Source organism: Phlebotomus argentipes, unplaced genomic scaffold (assembly GCF_947086385.1).
Source record: "Phlebotomus argentipes unplaced genomic scaffold, Phlebotomus argentipes genome assembly scaffold_4, whole genome shotgun sequence".
Lineage (NCBI taxonomy): Eukaryota > Metazoa > Arthropoda > Insecta > Diptera > Psychodidae > Phlebotomus > Phlebotomus argentipes.
In genome coordinates this window covers 1742807-1760685 of record NW_026776174.1, presented here as the reverse complement: position 1 = coordinate 1760685, position 17879 = coordinate 1742807, and the positions used below count along the sequence as shown (strand labels likewise).

Sequence of the window (17879 nt, the reverse complement as noted above, 5' to 3'; positions counted from 1 at the left end):
ATTTGCAATTACAAATGCAATATATATAATAAAAGTGCCTGAAAACCGACATATCTCGCGTGACTTGTGTTGTTGCATGATTTAGTTGAGAAAAGAGTGAGCAAAAAATTTTATATGAGAGAAATAAAGTCCTCAAAAGGTCCATTGTCTTAAAAATAAGAGCATAAGAAAGGTGAAAAAAAATTTGCAGACGGTTTCTGAGGAATTGAGTTTTTACTATTAAGAAAATCAATAGTTAATTACATGTTTCTCTCTTAATAGGCTGCGACTTGATATGATCTGTCGGTTTTCTGTGCATGCAATTGAATTGATTGAAGAAATACATACAAGAGTTTTGACCCTTTCGGCCACATCGATGGGTTTTAAGGGAAATATCAAGGATTCAAGATCGTGAAAACTCGTGTGGCGAGGACACACTGTATGCATAATGTGCATTCGTCTGGGCAAAGGAGGAAAGAAGAAGATTGTGTTGTAATTCAAACCGAAGAGCGTGTGCAATGTATATACATATTAATTTATTGATTTATTGATACGAAAACATATAAATGCGGATATAATAAGCCCATTTGGGTATATGATTTAATATCGCCTCGCGATGTGCCGGTTATGATTCAGGCAGACGTCCTAAAACCTTATAAATATTGTGGCGGCGCGAAAGGGAATTACTGTGTCGGGGCCCAATATTAAAAGTTGCAATCAACACCTCAGGAGTATATAGTTTGTATCACGGTGCATTGGGCGGTGGTGTGAGTAATGTGCATTTGATCGATTTATTGATTATTAAATTTGCATGATATTTTCTGTTGCGTATGAAGCATAAATTTATACGCGCGCGTTTCCCACATCAAATACTCTTAATCGTCTTCGGAGATGCTCTCTCGGATTCTTCTTTTTGCGTATTTAGTGCATCTCACGGGGAGATAAAATGGTCTGATGAGGGAGTGTGAGATGGGAGAACTGTTACAAATTGACGCTCATCCATCACTGGCGCGGTTTGATATTGGACCATCACGCTGAAGAAATGATTTCTTTTTTTCTTTCATCTGATCCAGTTTATATGTTCTCCACTTGAGTGAGATCAAAATCTCTCACGAGGCGTTAGTTTGAACGACTTTTTGTCGAACGCCTTGTACTTTTCCCATTACGTGAGTACACTTTTGTGCCGATATTTATAAACAGACGTCGTCACTCGTCAAGTGATTACACCACATACGATTTCATTTTATGCCCAATAGGATTATTCACATGATTATTACAATTTCCACTAATTTGATTTTAATGTCTGAGTGGGGAGAAAGTGCTTTCTAAGGCCTTTTTTTTCCTCACTTTGTGTCTCTCTGACAGCGATTTTGACTTATTATTCTAATTTTATTGTTGTGGTTTGTTTGGTGATTTGGAATTGTGAGTTGGCGTCTCTAGAGTGATGGAAATAAAAAGTAAAAAAAAAAAATGAGAAAAAGCAAATGTGTAGGGTTGATAAAATTCTTGTTTATTATTTGTTGTTTGGCTATATGACAGAAATGTTGAAAAATATTTCATCGCAAAAATTCCGCACGTCAAAACATGCAAATATCCAGTGAGAACGAGGTGATATTTATATAATTTACCGAAGGTGGCTGCCAAAAAGTCGTAAAAAAAAGAAGATCATTGAGAGAATGCAAAGGAGATTCTTTTTTTCCTTCATTTCGCCATTGAATTCACTAATTATTTCTGAATATATACACACATCGCGCGCCACAAGAAGGCATCAAAGGAAAAATTGTTTTCAGGGAGAAATCTAAACAAAAATTTTGTTTCTAATTTCTTGTATATCATTCCATCACTTCTCCTCAATCTTATTTTAATTTATCAGTTTGCCGCGCGCCATCCAAACATTTTTTTTTCTTTTGGGGAAAAGGAGAAAAAGAAAAGAGCATCTCTCCCCGCAAGCTATTAAGAAGCTGCGCGTGAGCTTTCTCATATCCAAAACCATTTGCTGTTGAGATGTTTTGGGAATGTGTATCGTGTTGTGTATCAACGTTTGATAGTTTTTTAATGTGATTTATAGCAAAAATCAATCAAATTTATGATTTCTCCCCACCGAAGGTGTTTGTAGTCGTAATTTTAATTCTCCTGCTCTCTCTGCACGGCCTTTATACCAATGCGATTTGATGTCTGTAGGATTGCTGCTTCTGCTTCTTGATGGCTGGCTGAGGAGATTTGATGGCTGTTGAATTGAATACGGTGCGGACGATGAGGCGATGATTGAACTGAAAAATAACATCCCGCGCACATCGTCGATCAAACAAGCAAAAAAGGCACACCATAGAGACATTAGAATAAATTGTGGGTCATACCGAAATTTCATATGGTGAGAGAGCACAACAAAAGACTCAATCTCGAGCCATCGGTCAACGTACAGTATTTTCTATACGCGGACAAGAAATTTGCCTTTGTGCCGTGGAAGCGTGCTAAGCATCTCCCTTCAGGAAGATTAATGCTATCAAAATATCTAATGTGAGAAAACATCCGAAATTTCGCCCGCGGTGATAATGCTAGTCTCTCTCTCTCTGCCTCTTCCCTATCACTTCTCTGCAATTTCCAAATGTGTTTATGTCGAATTCCTCTTTCCGCGTATCACTCTGGTGGTTGGAGACTAACACATAGTTTATACAAGGCATTACACTATTTTTCTTCCTATGTAGCATAATTGCATTTGAAGTCATTTATTGTTGTTTACGCCCATATGGCTTTTTTGTCAGTCGCACACAGAAGAGAAAGATGCCTCACTCGCTTGATGTAAATTCCTTGGACGAATGGGTAGTTAAGGAGAAAAGATGAGATCGTCTATTTAAATACCGCTGAGAGACAGAGCCAAGAATTATGGATTATGAATTTGCAGACCTGTGCAAAATATCTCGAAACACTCTCAGACTCATGTTTTTACGTGACGTTGCATGTGATAAATGATGAATTACTTGGTAAAATAGGGCAGTTATTATATTTTTTTTTGTGGCATGAGCCAGTAAAAAGTATTTGATCAGTTTGGCAGATTGAGAATTCTTAGAAGTGAAGTAAAAATTTAGGGATTTCCACCAAAGTATGGCAAAATTATGAAATATTCCAAAGTATTCCGGTTAATAGGAAGTGATTTCACTGACTAATAAGCTCATGGGTGTAATTCTTTTCGCACAATATAAAAATATTTGCAAGTTGATTAACAAATTGCTATGCATACATATCTAATATATTGTTTCCGAGGAGTAGGGTAGAAAATATGTACATAAGAAAGAACGATAAAGAGAGAAACTAAAAGAAAATTGCAATTATTGTTTATGAACATTAATTTCTGTAATTGCACTTAATTCTTGGAAATCTGAATCTTATAATCTCTCTCAATATAATCTAGCTCAATAGTAATTGAATTAAAATGTTGTACGTTCAGTCAAACGATGAAAAACCTTGTGTGTGAATTTTCCATAAAAGTGAGAATTCATCACGAAAGCACAATTACAGTATTATAAATGTTCAGTGCATCTCATTACACTTTGTATTGCAATTTTCTCTCTTTTTCCGACATCTCGTCGTGAAGCGAGTGAGGGAGCGAGAGAGAGAGGGAGAAATAGAAGAGCCGTGCCGAGGAATTAAATGGTAAATTTCTTGGTGCAATGATACGTCAGGGAAAACTAACATGATTCGCACATTAGGGTGTGGTGAGACGGAGGTGATTAATGCACTGTTGATTAAGATAGAGTGGCAAAAGTCGCGCAATTATTCGGGGATCGTTTCTGTTGGTAATGATCCGAAATAAAAATGCAATTTGTTAAGTGTCTTGTAAAATTACGGCATGGTTGTTTTAAGGCTCAGACTTGAGACACTTCAAGGTGATGATCTGTGCGATCTTGCACTCCGATCTTGAGCCGATGTAGTATGAATTCATATTGGAAATTAAATTCTCTTGTTTGATCGCTGATGAATTGTGCGTGAGTTATGGTGTTTGGATAAGTGAAAGAAGCGTCTGATTTGCAAATTAATATTTCATATTTGCGGTGTGAATGAGAGTTAATTGCCAGGTGCTTTTTATTCCGACTCAGGTATCAATTGATCTTGAGATAATTTAATGTGTAAATATCATCGTGACATGATTTGCTCCACTTTCTGAGCTCGACATCTTCATTCGTACATATTTAACATCCACGAATGTCCTCCTTTTAATCTCATCTCTCAAGCGCGTTTTATTTACACACTCAGCGAGACAAATATCGCTGATCGCATATCAAACAACCTATCGAGGGGAGGCGCATTAGAGATTTCTCAGTATTTTATCAACATGTCTGTGTTAATGCTATGAAATTGCAATATTTTAATGATTGTATATTTCTAAAAATATGCACAGACTCTCCATACATTGATGCCTTCTCATGTGGCGCATGAAGAGCGAGCGCGCGGAGCATCACGGAGGGGAGGAAAATTGTGTGAAATTTACACAAGCTAACATGTGACTGGCTGGTTGTGTGATTTTTCCGACAGTTGAAGAAAGTCGCGTCAATCGCATTCATTTTATAATATGATAAATGGTATCACAACCAGTGATCTTTCACGACTTAAGAGTTTTCGCGTGAGAAAGAAGTATGAGGTTAATACTTTGTTAATCCAGATCTCTGCATTACTCACTCATTTTTATTATATACACTCTTAGTCATTTGAACTGTCACAGAGACGAGAAATCGAGGGGAAAATAACTATTTTAGATGGCGCAAGTTAGAGATTATTCTAACATTTTTCGATTATTAGTTCTTTTCCTCGATCAATCCAACGATATCGCAAATAATTCAGTGCAAATGCACGTGATTTGCATTAGTTGATGTCCCCCTGTACTGTGAGAGTACATTAAAATATGGTCTGTGACATGTTGCGGAGCGAAAGCATAAATTTGCTTGGCGCGCGTGAAGAACAACAATAATCACGAAAGACATATGTGTCATATTCCAAAGCATCTTCACTTCATACATTTCACTTCGTGCACAATTCCCTTTCCTCTGCGCGGACATGCAGGAGAAACTTCATCGAATTCTCACATATTTCCCGCCAGAGGAGTGTTTTTCACAAATTGTTGACTATTTTGTCTGCCGACAGATTCTTCGCACGGTTGATATTGAAAATTGTGGTGCGCTTAATGTGGGAGAGGGGAGGTTTTTCCGGAAATGATAAATTCCACAATGATGTTGTTATTCTCGCTGCGGCGTGGAGGGGAAGAGTTGTCTGAGTGAAAATTTATTTCTGGCACTCTGAGGCTTATTAATAATTTTTTGATATCTAACATTGTATGTGGTAATATCGGGGCGTTACTATTAATTTAATACGTGACTTTTCTTTAATTATACGAGCCATTCACACTCAGCAACGCGCATTTTTATGTCTCACTAATGACTGTGGATTGAAAATAAATTTTTATGTGCGTCACAGTTCTATCGTCTCACACCATGTCTTTGGTTGTTTCGCTCTGTCTCCTCTTTTCAAACATCAACGGCTCTTTATCTGCAATGAGGATTGAGGAATAAGGGGTGGATCAGTTGAAGTGATTATTTAGTGTTGTTTTATTTCCCATTTCTCAATGATTTGTTTCTTTCCTTTCTAGGAACTCCAATTAATCGTCTACCGATCATGGCAAAATCCGTTCTGGACCTGTATGAATTGTACAACTTGGTAATCGCACGCGGTGGTCTGGTCGATGTGATCAATAAGAAGCTGTGGCAAGAAATCATCAAGGGACTCCACTTGCCCTCGAGTATCACGAGTGCTGCTTTCACACTTAGAACACAGTAAGTGATAATTTTACTGCTGGATAATATGGGGGTTTTTGCCCCAACTACGCTCATGAGCATTAAATTAATAATATGTAAACATTTTCTAAGCTCACACACGGTATTTTGTTGTTTGGTATGGGAAATTGAGTGATTGGTGGGGAGACAAATTAGCAAATGTTTCATGTGACAATTGTACAAATAGAGTACAGAAAAGTACAGGTGTTTCGCGTTTCACATTTTCAATTCAACTTTATGGTTTTGCGACACTAAATCATCAAATGCAGAGCGCCATATGGTTGGAAGAGATTTCTCAAGATGGCTTTCTCAGTGTGTGATTTCGCACTCGATCGAGCAATTTTGAAAACCATAAATTTCAGTGGGTTGAATGAAAAATTAGGGAGAAAAAAAAATGTATGAAATGAATTCTAGCCAATATTGTGCACTCGATCTGCCAACTCCGCTTCTGGCGTGTCGGTTGAATTACATGGAAAAATTAATTACAAAGCAAACGTGACATTTTCTTTATGTGCGAAACGGCAATATATATTGAGAAGAAATTAAGGGGTATACAATAATTATAATTATTGGCGAGAAATAAACTAATACGAATGGGCCATTAAAGTGTTTCTCATGTTATTCATATGTATGGATATTTTGAAAAAGTGTCGCATTGAAAATAACGTGTAGCGATTTTTTTTACCGCTCTCTTTTTTTCCTTATGAGGGGTGTGCACGGGGAAGAATCGCGACTTTCTGTGGTGTGAAAATGAATGTAAGATATTGTAAGTGTTGGTTTTGCGTATGGTTTCACTGCAACATGACTCGGGTGCACAGTGCAAGATGTGAATATTTGAGGTGTAATATTGCGTTGGGGGGGGTTTGCTGTCGCTTTCTGTGGTGGCACAAAACTCAAATGCGAAATAAAACACCAATAATTTATAAGGCAGTAAAGTATTGAATAAATTATATTGAAAAATTAAAGCTGTACGCGCGGTCAGAATTTGAGTGTGGTGTGCTCCAATGTGAATGCGGTGAGGAAGGCTCAAATGAAAAGTACATTTGCCGCACGTTTTGTCTTTAATATGCAAATATAAAATGGCATAAAAACATGTAATAAGAGAAACAACATTAACTCACCATATAACCATATTGAATCGCTTATTCTCTTTCACATTTGATGGACTTCTCTTTGTTGTCCCTGTCTCACACGCTTATTCACATCTCCTTTGGCACTTTTTTTTGAGCGCGGCACACAAAATGCTCCACTCTTCTTCCATTCCACAATTATGGGTATTTTGTCTGCCTTCATTCCTGGTGGTCATGTACGATTTGTGCTTCCAATGATGGTCGAATTGAATTGCCAAGATACGCCATGCTTGCGATGATTCTCTTCCAATCACATTACATTAATTTGTCCCTCGGACTTTACGAGGCTATCGGGCAGAGTGAGGCATAATTGACTGCGAGAAGCGAAGGGTATCATCTTTGGGGTGTTTCTCCTCTTCACTCCGTAGTCGAAATTGTGGTGGACGCCCTGAAGAATTCCACTACCATTTAATTTTAATGTTCGCCTCTCTGTCTTTGCCCTCGCCCAATGATTTAGCCTTATATGATCAGGCATTAGCTACTTGCGCGAAACTCCAGTGCGGATATTTTGCATTCAGCAAAATGATTTGACATGTGAGGTGTTCTGGACTTTTACGAGTCCTCTCGGAAGCTGGTTATGCTCTGAAGCTGGGAGAGGCCTCTTGGCATCTCAGCAATTTGACTTTCTGCTGCTTTTTACGAGACGAGCAATCATGGCACTTGGTTGGAAATTCGATTTCCATAAATTTGAATTGGATTTGAATCAGAAGCTCACTTCTGTTCGAACGTATTTTCACGTTTTATTCGTCTTCGCGGGTTCAAGTGGCATTGATTGGCTGTTTGAGAGGCATTTGACGCTCGATGCGCAGCCACACGGTCCGTATACTTCCACTATCATGGCTCGCGCTCCAACATGGCCATATAGTCAGTGGAGGCGGTGGAGAAAGAGTGATTCTCTGGAGCAAATAGAATGTTTCAAGCATGAGCAATTATTGTGATTAGTTTGCAATATAAAATGTATCCCTCTCCCGCACCAGCAGCAGGTGATTGAAATGGCCGAATGTGGCTGTGCGCTTATTGGGCTGCACTATAATATATAGTTGGGGTAATTAAACAAATAATCACTCAACACGCAATCTCTCTTTACAGTTGCAACCTTTACATTTCTGCCGTTTCATTTTATTATTTAGTTTTTTTTATATATAAGCTAATATCGCGAGACCACCATAATTCTTTTCCGCACTGCAAAATTATTAGTCATGGGAGGAGTGAAAAGTTCCCACCAGAAAGAGTGCATTCGACACTTATGCCAATTGACTTGTTTCGCACAGGTGCGCCTCTCGACAATTCCACCTCTGCTGCATGTGCACGAGTGAGATGGGTGCTTGTAGTATTCAATTTGAGAATGCGAGCTTGAAAAGGGGATCAAGTCATACGGGATAATCGTTTAGATGCAATTCAACAGCGATTTCATTATGTACGTGAGTGAAATCTTCACGATTTTCACTGCAATTCGTGCTTACAATATTACGTCTTTTCACTTTATTCTGGCATATATAAATGATTGAATTAAAAGATCATCAATAACAGACTTTTCTATTTGTTAAAGAATAATTATGGTTATTTTTTTTCATTTGGTAATTTATGTAAATTGCTTCTCAAAATATCCATTTTCACTCTTCTACTTTCGGCACATTTTCCAGTGAGGCAATAAATATGAAATCACTTAAGGAAAGAGGGTTTATTGAATTGTTTCTCTAAATTCTCGAAAAAGTATTACCCAAATGATCAATATTCATGAAATGAGTCGTGAAATTGAAATATAGAAGCGGCCAAAGTTGCAATGCATTTGCTGAGGATCGTGCTGATGGGGAGTGAAGTAAAAATTTAATGTGGCAAATTTAATATGTTTCGGAAATTCATCAAGGAGTTTTATCGTGATTTTTTGCCCATAGTGACTTCCGAAAAATTATTGCCAATTTAGGGGGAATTTAATGAATGAATTTTAAGGCTCAATCCTGGGCTGTTATGGAATTGTTTTTGCATTTCAATAAAATACAGAAAAGCACACGAGCTGATTTGCTATGTATGTGCGATTGTGATCCTCCGCCCTTGTCTGTGAAATCGAATAAATCCCGCTGATTGAAATCTGCTCATGGTTGATGGCGAGGTGCGAGGTGAGGGATTTTTATGACTTGTGCACGTCAGTCAAACATCGTCTGGAAATATCGTTTATTCGCAATTTCTGCGCCCAGAATTCAGGCGGCATGATTTATAATCCGATATCCGCCCTTCGATGTTCTTGTGTTGGCGAATGAGCGTCATGGAGTATTGTGAACTAATATAGAGAATATAATGGAGAAATGCTGAATTAAACGCCTTCAGTCATCATTTGATTTCTGGAGTTGCGGACAAAATTGTATTGATTCATGATTAAATCTTCAGGTGCATATATTAATATATTTGAGAAAACACAAACCATCTTCCAGATCAATATTAACTGACGATCGTGCGAAGTTTCGAGGCGAAATGAAATTTTTCCTCCTCATTATTCATGAAGAATTAATTTTGGAGATTCCCTCTTGGCTCATCCCAACCTATTTACCCATCATCTCCAATTACAGAACCTTTTTGATCGCTTCTCTCTATGTTGGGTAAAGTTTATTCTTCTGTGGCAAGCAAAGTTCAATCACACTTTCCATCATTTGGTGATCGGCGAAGAACATGATAGATGGATGAGAGAGCAAAGAGGGAGAAGGAAGTTAAATATTGACGAAAAACGCGATCATGAGTTGAGGCAAAAAGTGTGAGAGAAGGTGTAGAAAAAATCTATGTATATTTTTGCAATTTTAATTGATCGTCGTCACTAATCTCTTTGAAGCGTTTAAATTTAAATTCTCTCCTCTTTTGCGCGCTGTGTTCTTTATTAAATGTTTGTGCAAAAGAATTTCGTTACAATGGAGGAGCTTTGCAGGAATGTCTTATTGAATTTTCACGCCTTTTGAAATGTGGCATTTTGTATGCTTATATTTCCTGATCATATTCACTTGGAAGATGTGCGCGGCGTTGTACTATAAAATTTGCCAAATTACAATAATTTTATGTCATTTGAATATTGCAATTGCGCGCGACTCTTTGTCGGCACCAATGGTTTGGTCTTCGTGAGGGAATTTTTTTCTTTTAAATTCAATAAACATAAAAAAAATATAAGCTGAAATTACATGATGGTTGTAATTTCACTCACGAGGGTGAATTCATTTGAATTTGATGTGTGTGTGTGTGCCGAGAAATGATGCAAATGTTAATTTCTTCAGGGCGGCGAGAGCTTTGAGAAAGCATCACACACAGGGACATATTTAGAGTATAATTGGCAGAAATTGTGCATATTTTCCTCGTTTATTTTATAAATTGTATAAAATTGTTATGGGCACCTGTCGATTTAATAATTTTAATGTGTATATCCACCATAATTGTGGGGTATCGTGTGTCGATGGAGATGATCTCGTGTGCTTGGGCTAAAATGTTGCTCTTCTATACACAAAGAAGAAGAAGAAGAAAGAAAAATTACTCCAATTCACGTTTCCATTTTTTCCTGCCTCCATTTGCAGATACATGAAGTACTTGTATCCGTACGAGTGCGATAAGGAGAATCTGAGCACACCGGCAGAACTTCAGGCGGCAATTGACGGCAATCGGCGCGAGGGACGTCGTTCCAGCTATGGACAATTTGATCCACAGATGCAGGGTCAATTGCAAATGGTGAGTCGAATCGACACATTTTCCCCAGAAAATTAACTTGCCGCCACTTTTAACGTGTTTTCTTCGAAATGTGTGCTATTCTTTGACTGGTTGTTTCTCAGGAAATTTCACTTCAAGGGATTTCCTTCGGTCACTCACAACATATCATCTTGGATGTCTTCAATTCAAGCTCTCTCTCTCTCTCTTTTCTGTTTCAGCCTCCTGTTCAGCGTTCCCCGGTCACTTCGAACATTCAGCAAATGTCTCCGCTGTCCCTCGTGACGCACGGCAATGCTCCGTCTGCCCATCATCGGCTCATGGGTGCCCCAACGGTGGGGCAGATGCCCAACATAATGCCGCACGAGCTGGAGCAGCGCATGATGGAGTACATAAAGTTGTTTCAGTCCGCAAAGGAACCCCGCCGTGAGTATCACTTGGGAGCTACTCTAAGCCGCCCCTCGCTGCGCCTTTGATCTCCTCCACATGTACTAACGCTGATGGTGTGCAACTTTTCAGGATCACAGAGTCCCGAGCTGTCGCGCGAGGCTCTCAATGCTCTCGAAATGTCACGCGTGGCCATGTGGTCGATATATAACAACAACGCGAGCCCACCGACCCCCCTCAACACGACCAGCCCGCCGGGAACTGAACCACCACAACGGTACAGTGAATTGTTATCGCTGATGAAAAATCACCTCCCATCCTTATCACCGTGTCTGGCGCTTTCTTCCAGGGAGGCATTGAATCTCTCTGACTCGCCGCCGCACGTGGCGGTGAAGCGGGAGCGGGATCACATGATCGGCTCTGACTACGGGGCGGACGGTGGTCGCGAGCGGGAGTATGGCCAGCCACCTGTGAAGAGGGGCTTCCATCACTTCGGGGCGACGAGCGGGGCGAGCCACGATGTCGAGCCACCGCATCCGGCACAGAGGACCGCGGAATCTCCCGTGTTGCACACAAATCAGCGCAATGGATCGCTGGACAGCAATCACGTGGACAAGAGCAACCGCCATCAAATGAACCAAAGCAGCGGCTCAGACGCATCAACGCCCGTTCTCGCGGGAATGCAATTCAAAATCACAAGTGAGTTGAGGCTTTTACATACGCGTCTAAACACCGATTTGAGCCTGAAGCAAATTTGTGAGATTCAAATTGCAGAACGGAACTCATTATCTGAAATCTCTCGCGAAAATTTTTCTCGCGAATTTATTATTTTCTATGCATTCCACCTTGATTTCATACAACTTTGTACTTTTTTTTCTTCCAATTCACGTCACTACTTCTCCTTGCAAAAATAAACACATAATATGTTTTTATCAATGTGAATTATCAAGCAATTTGTGTTGGTGAAAAGATTAATTATCGTATAGAAATAATAAGCGCAAATTTATATAGGCATGATTGGCTTTCTGGAATACCACTCAATCGGTGAATTGATCGTCTAATTGGCTTCCATCGCTTTTCATTTGCAGAAGGAGCGACAAATGGTGAGCAACAGCTCGTCGTGACGATGGAAGTGAACGGAATGCTCTATGAGGGAGTTCTCTTCGCCCATTCTGCTGCTTCATCCGCCACCGCCAACTCCACCGAGACTTCAGCAGCCAACGCGCTGTCCAACAACCGCGACGACGCCGATTCACCTGCCCCGGACTCTCAGGCCAGCGCCAGCAATTCCATGGAGGAGCGATCGAGTCGCGTCGCGCGCCCGCTTGTCTCCTCGTAAATCTACACGGCGACGGACTCTGACTATCGGCAAGAACTCGAAAAAAAGGGGAAGATTGTGTGTGGCTGGCGATAGCGCTACAATTTACTACTTCAATCTTAATCGCTATCGTATGATTTTTTTTCGCATAACTACAAGAAGAAAGTTGAAAAATAACAACCGATTTTATGTTGATTTCTCTCTGAATTCATGACAAAGAAGGATATTGAGTATTAAACGTAAGAAGATGTAGGTGAACTATTGTCTTTGCAATAATAACTGATTAAACAAGTTTCAATGGAAGCGTCTATATGGTAGAATAGCTGACGTAGTGTCATGTCTAAGGATGTTTTCTCCGTATGAATGAATTGTTTTATTTTTTGTCTCGAGTCTATTCACGAATTTTTATTATTGTATATTTTTATATCAACCCAATTTACATCACAATCATTTTATTAAATGTAATCACATTTTCCTCCATTTATTATTGCATTGCTGTAAGAACATAATATGATGGTCATTTCTTTCTCAGTGTGTAAGTGTTGAAGAGCAATTAGATGAAAATTTGCCAAAAAGACTGTTTTGTTTGTAAGATTTATAAGAGGATAATTTGTAATTTAATGCAAAATGGAACACTCTCATTGATTTTCCTAATGCTTAGAAAATAGAGGGAAGACACCAAATATTCTTCTCTCAGAGGATCTTTATTTAGAGAATCATTCTTTTTTTTATTATTATTTTTAATTTCTCCAAGACAAGAAAGTTGCAATGCTTTTACTTTTAATAGGAATACATAATCTTAGATATTTAGAGAAGAAATATATCTATCAATTTACTCGTAAGGAGAATATATTAGAATCGTTGTAAAGTAGCTGAGAAGATGATTTGTGGAGGGCATAAGAGGTCCTTTATTCAATGTAAAAATACTTTCTCTGTAATAATTACACCCTAAATATAACTAGAAAGCCATTTTTGTCCAAGGTACATTTCTTAAGTTGGGGAGAATCATTAATGTGAACAATCTTTTATCCATGAATATTGTCAATGTGAGTAGCAATTAATGTAACTTATTGAGAAAAGGAGAGGAATGCTATTTAAAATATGCAAGCAACATTATACATTTGAATGAGTAAATGACACATAAGGATAACTTAGGAGAAATAACCGTAGATTTTTTTTTGAGGAAAGTTATAATTTCTATGCATAATTTAGAGATGATTTGTGATGCGAAATCTCTGCAAAACACACATTTTATTACCACTTCAATTAGGTAAAATATTCCATTTCATTTTTTGTCTTGAGAATGAAAAAATCATCCTTTTCTGCACTCCTCGTTTCACGTATAAAGTGTTGCAAAATGTGTGTGAAGAAATAAACAATTATTTGTGAATATGTCCAAGAACAAAAAGTCTATTTTTGTTTAAAATATAATTCAAGAGAAATTAAATTATAAGAAATATTTGAGAAACACTGATGTTTTCTTTTAACTTCAGAGAGAGAAAGTCTCTTAAGAGATTTTTTTAGCAATGACACAAACTCTGGTGACTTTAGTAAAGTTTCAATCCTCGCGACCAGGCGTCTCCACTGAAGAGCTTTTGAAGCTTCTCTTCTTTCACAAAAAAATGCACTAATCTTATATTTGCAGTGCTAACTGACTCATCTTCCGGGACTTTCACATGCTGGGATAATTTACTCTCAAACCCTCACCCTTCGCATGACATTCTAAAGTGAGTGAAGAGCGCTGGAGATTCGTTTTCTTGGCAGTGTCCGGAAGTCCTTTGTCCTCTTTCCTCATCTTTCAGACTCAAGGGACGCACAGTGAAGTCACCACGAGACCTTCAATCTCACACCCGAAGGCAACTCTTCCCTCATCGCGCTGAGATATTCTCGGAGGGGTTGCTTTGCGCGCTTCAGAGTTCATGCGGGGAAGCGAAAAATTTTCCACACCATAAATCATTCATGGCGGGTCGGAGGGCATTTTTGATATTTGCTCACCCGCCGACGTCTCGTGGGTCGCCTAGGCGGACAAATAAGCAACAGTCATTGGTGAAAATCAACATGAAGAAAGCTCCTCGGGCGAAATCGCGATTGAGGATGAGATGTCCCTGAGACTTGGTAAATTGTTTCCCTGTCGATTGTCTCTCATTTCTTGTCTTTTCAACTTGATTTCTCACTTTTTGTCCTCCGTGACGCGAAAGGGAAAAGTGGCCCAAAAGAAAGGGAAAGTCTTTTGGAGAAAGTCTCGTGAAACGGTGTAAGAATGCTGTTGGTTTTTCTATTATAACTTCCTTTGCATAGAATCCATGGTATGACAAAGTTTGCAGTCACTAAATGTGCTTTAAATTATTTTAACACATGATAGTTTCACAGAGTTCATATAATACACGCTGTAAACTTGTTGGATTTATTTATTTAATGCACTGACACTTTCTTTACACTTTGCGAAAATGTCCAAATTTCAAATGTTCACCCACAAAATAACTAAAAGTTTGATTAGATAAGTTAAGTTGCGAAAATCACTGCGTATTGTTATGTTGGTGCTTGAATTCAGTCAAAACCAAAATCCAAATTCATTCAAACTCTCCAGAGATCTTCTAATTTTCCAAACTTTTCTTCAAGCTTGGTGTTTTTTTTGAGAAACTTTTCATGTTATTTAAACTAAAATCCACACGGGATTTTCATGTGTGTTGCTTCAATTTTGAAGTGCATTCATTAAAAATTTCAGAACTTCCTTCGGTTCGCCATTCTCGCTGAGCAACAGTTAAGGGTGTCTCTTGAGCAGGGCGTGGAAAATTGCGGAAAATCTGGTCAGTTACCTGGAGTAATCTGCACCTGTCACTCCCTGGGCTCTCTCACATGAGCTTGTTCCACCCTTGCTCACTCCCAGCCCTTGTCATCCGCTCATGTGAGGTGGATTTATGAGATTTCCGCGCCCGTTCATCATGTCTCGCTTCCACGCTCCGGAGGTGAATGGCGTCGCCTTATCGCGCTCGCTCGTGTGCCAGAAAGTGTGGAGGATGTTCCGCCGCCAAAGAATGGTTTGAAGTGTATTTCCGCGCAACGGAAAGACACCCATTCCGCCCCCATTTGCCTCATCTACCGCCACATTTTTGCGTTTCCGCTCAACAAACTCCCGACAGTGTACAAACACACACCGTAAATCCACTATATCGCCACCGACAAAGACGTGCCTCACCGTTCAGTCGCGCTCTTCCTGCGCTCATTCGCGCGCTTTTGTGCACTGTTTGTCTCCGCGTTCGCGGGACAGAAAACTTCCATGCACCGAACAATGCGAGGGCGCTTGAAAAATAGAACAGGCAAAATGTGATGATTCTTTCAGTGCAGAGACACTTGAGAGAGTGAATAAATACGAAATGGCATCTCTTGACCCAGTTCGTTAGCAGGAAGTGATGCTTTCTCCAAAGCTGATTGAGTTTTAACAATTTTCAGGCAATTGTTATTATTAGAAATTATTTATGGACGTAATAATGTAGAAGAGTTAATTTGTAAATGACAAATGGATAAATTTCTATGAATTGTTTATTATTGTGGTGACAAATTCAAGTGATAACAACTCCCAGAAGGGAAAAACTGAAATAAAATCCAAAAGAGTCTTGAAGTAAAAGGAAAAATACCCAGGAATTCTCCAAAGGATTCTTTTTGTGGAATTCCAAGAATGACATTGAAACTCCCTCAGAGGGTTTAACAAAAGTCCTTCCATGCAGGTTTTGACGGTGGAAAAAGCAGACGAAACTCACCTTTTGTGCCTGTGAAGAAAGAATAAAAGAATCTCACACTTTTTTACCCTTTCCACCCAGGCGAAATTCCTTCGTGAGAAGCAAACTCCTTGGAGAATGCTTGGGCCTCTTCATCTTTGGCGGTAAGTTTCCTCCGATGGGAAATCCTATATATAACAAGGGTGCGATGAAGTGAAAATTGATGGTCAAATTAAGTTACTTCTCACTCATTTACGACTCATAGAATAAGGAATACATCAATTAAAAGTTGCCTAATTTGGTTATGGCGAATTTTCCAATCAATCGCAATTAAATTGCAGATTTCTCTTTCACGATTCGCAGTAATTTCCCGCTCATGCTGCTTTCAGACACTTGTGCTTATAAAACTTGAGAGTGAATCAATCACGGAAGTTTTTCTCTTAAATTTTTTCTCTCTCTCACTTCCTGAGCGCAAAAAGTTTCCTCCAAGTCAGTCACATAAAATCACCTGAAATGAGCTCGAATGCGAGCTTGAATTGGAGTCATCAGAGAGGATCGTGTGATGGGCCAATTAATCCGAGAAAGGAGGACAGTGTGATGGAATAATTAACTAATTGTACTTCAAATGTGACAGAATTTATTGGTGTTGGTTTCCAAGTGGAAAACTGTGAAGCAACAAATCCTTCCAGGAAGTAGTCAATTGGCTTTTTCCACGACGAATTACAACTGAAGGGAATTGCGATTCAAATTGTCGAAGGAGATAAAATATTGGGAAATTGAGAAAGAGAGTGAGAGGACAAAAGGGAAGCATTCCAATGGTCTTTTTTGCACACTCGCGCCAACCCTTCGCGACTGGAGTTGGAGTGTCGCCCATTCCATATTCAAAAGAGGGTGATCAACAGCAGGCTCCGGTTGACTTGGCAGAGATTCCTCCCCCGAGATGAGTCGATTTTCGGGGAGGACGGCTCGCACCCTCAGTGGGTGGGGGTGGGGGGCTTAATGGACCGTTGCGTCGCCGGCATTGCTTTCCGCTGTGCGACGCCGAGCTCTTTTGCCTCTCGATATCCCACAGGCGCCCCCGCGGGATGCCCAATTGTCCACCCGCTTGCCAAGGCTTTGTTCGCTCGCCAGACGATTAATCGTTCTTTGAGTTGCAACTTCAACTCAATTTTCTACAGATCACGAGGGAATCATGTGCAGATGCTACTCATCTCTGCGTCACTTGTCGATGCTCCGCTGCGGGGCGATTTTTTTTTATTGTCTCTAGAGATAAAGCTACCTATATAGTTACAATCACATCTACCTACATAGATGAAATTTTTTCACTGGCCTGGAGGATGATGTGAAGCTGAAATCGAACAATATTGTGAACTTATTGACTGAGATAAATCAGATAAAATTCAGATAAAACAAGTCAAGCAAATAATTCTGTGTGATAGAAATTCCTCTTCACCTATTTGCATACATCTTAATTGATTTATAGGCAAATTGCTGGATTTTAAGCTACGTTAAAACCTCAACGGATCCCTTGAGACCAGAAAATGCGAAGGAATTAAATTGAGAGATCCACTCGTATTTCTCTGTTATTTCTTCATCAAGTGCTAAATGAATTATATTCACTCTGTGGTGGAGATATGTATCTGAAGCAAGCTAACTCGGCGGGATGTGCTGAAACGGGACGAAGGAAAGGGCAGCGGCAGCTCAAGTGATGGCAAGCTGAACTGTGTAATCCCCTCGTGATGTGCCCGAAAAGCTCCCTTTCGGCATTTTGAGACAATTTCCGTCGTGTTGTCCCTCTGTCCATCTCTGTGGTGATAACAAGGGACGGTGTTGTGTGCCATGCTGGGATTTT

General features: G+C 39.5%; 1 protein-coding gene across 1 annotated transcript in view; it reads left to right on the top strand.

Moving 5' to 3' along the window:
• LOC132258089 (protein dead ringer) overlaps positions 1 to 13779 on the top strand; it is a 60301-nt gene extending 46522 nt beyond the window's left edge. Inside the window, exons 7-12 of the mRNA XM_059755197.1 lie at positions 5618 to 5801; positions 10480 to 10630; positions 10828 to 11032; positions 11126 to 11270; positions 11343 to 11692; positions 12082 to 13779. Of these exons, the coding sequence (XP_059611180.1) occupies positions 5618 to 5801; positions 10480 to 10630; positions 10828 to 11032; positions 11126 to 11270; positions 11343 to 11692; positions 12082 to 12332 (1286 nt within the window). The 3' untranslated portion in view covers positions 12333 to 13779. The remainder of the gene's footprint in view (positions 1 to 5617; positions 5802 to 10479; positions 10631 to 10827; positions 11033 to 11125; positions 11271 to 11342; positions 11693 to 12081) is intronic.
• The last annotated feature ends 4100 nt before the right edge of the window (positions 13780 to 17879 follow it).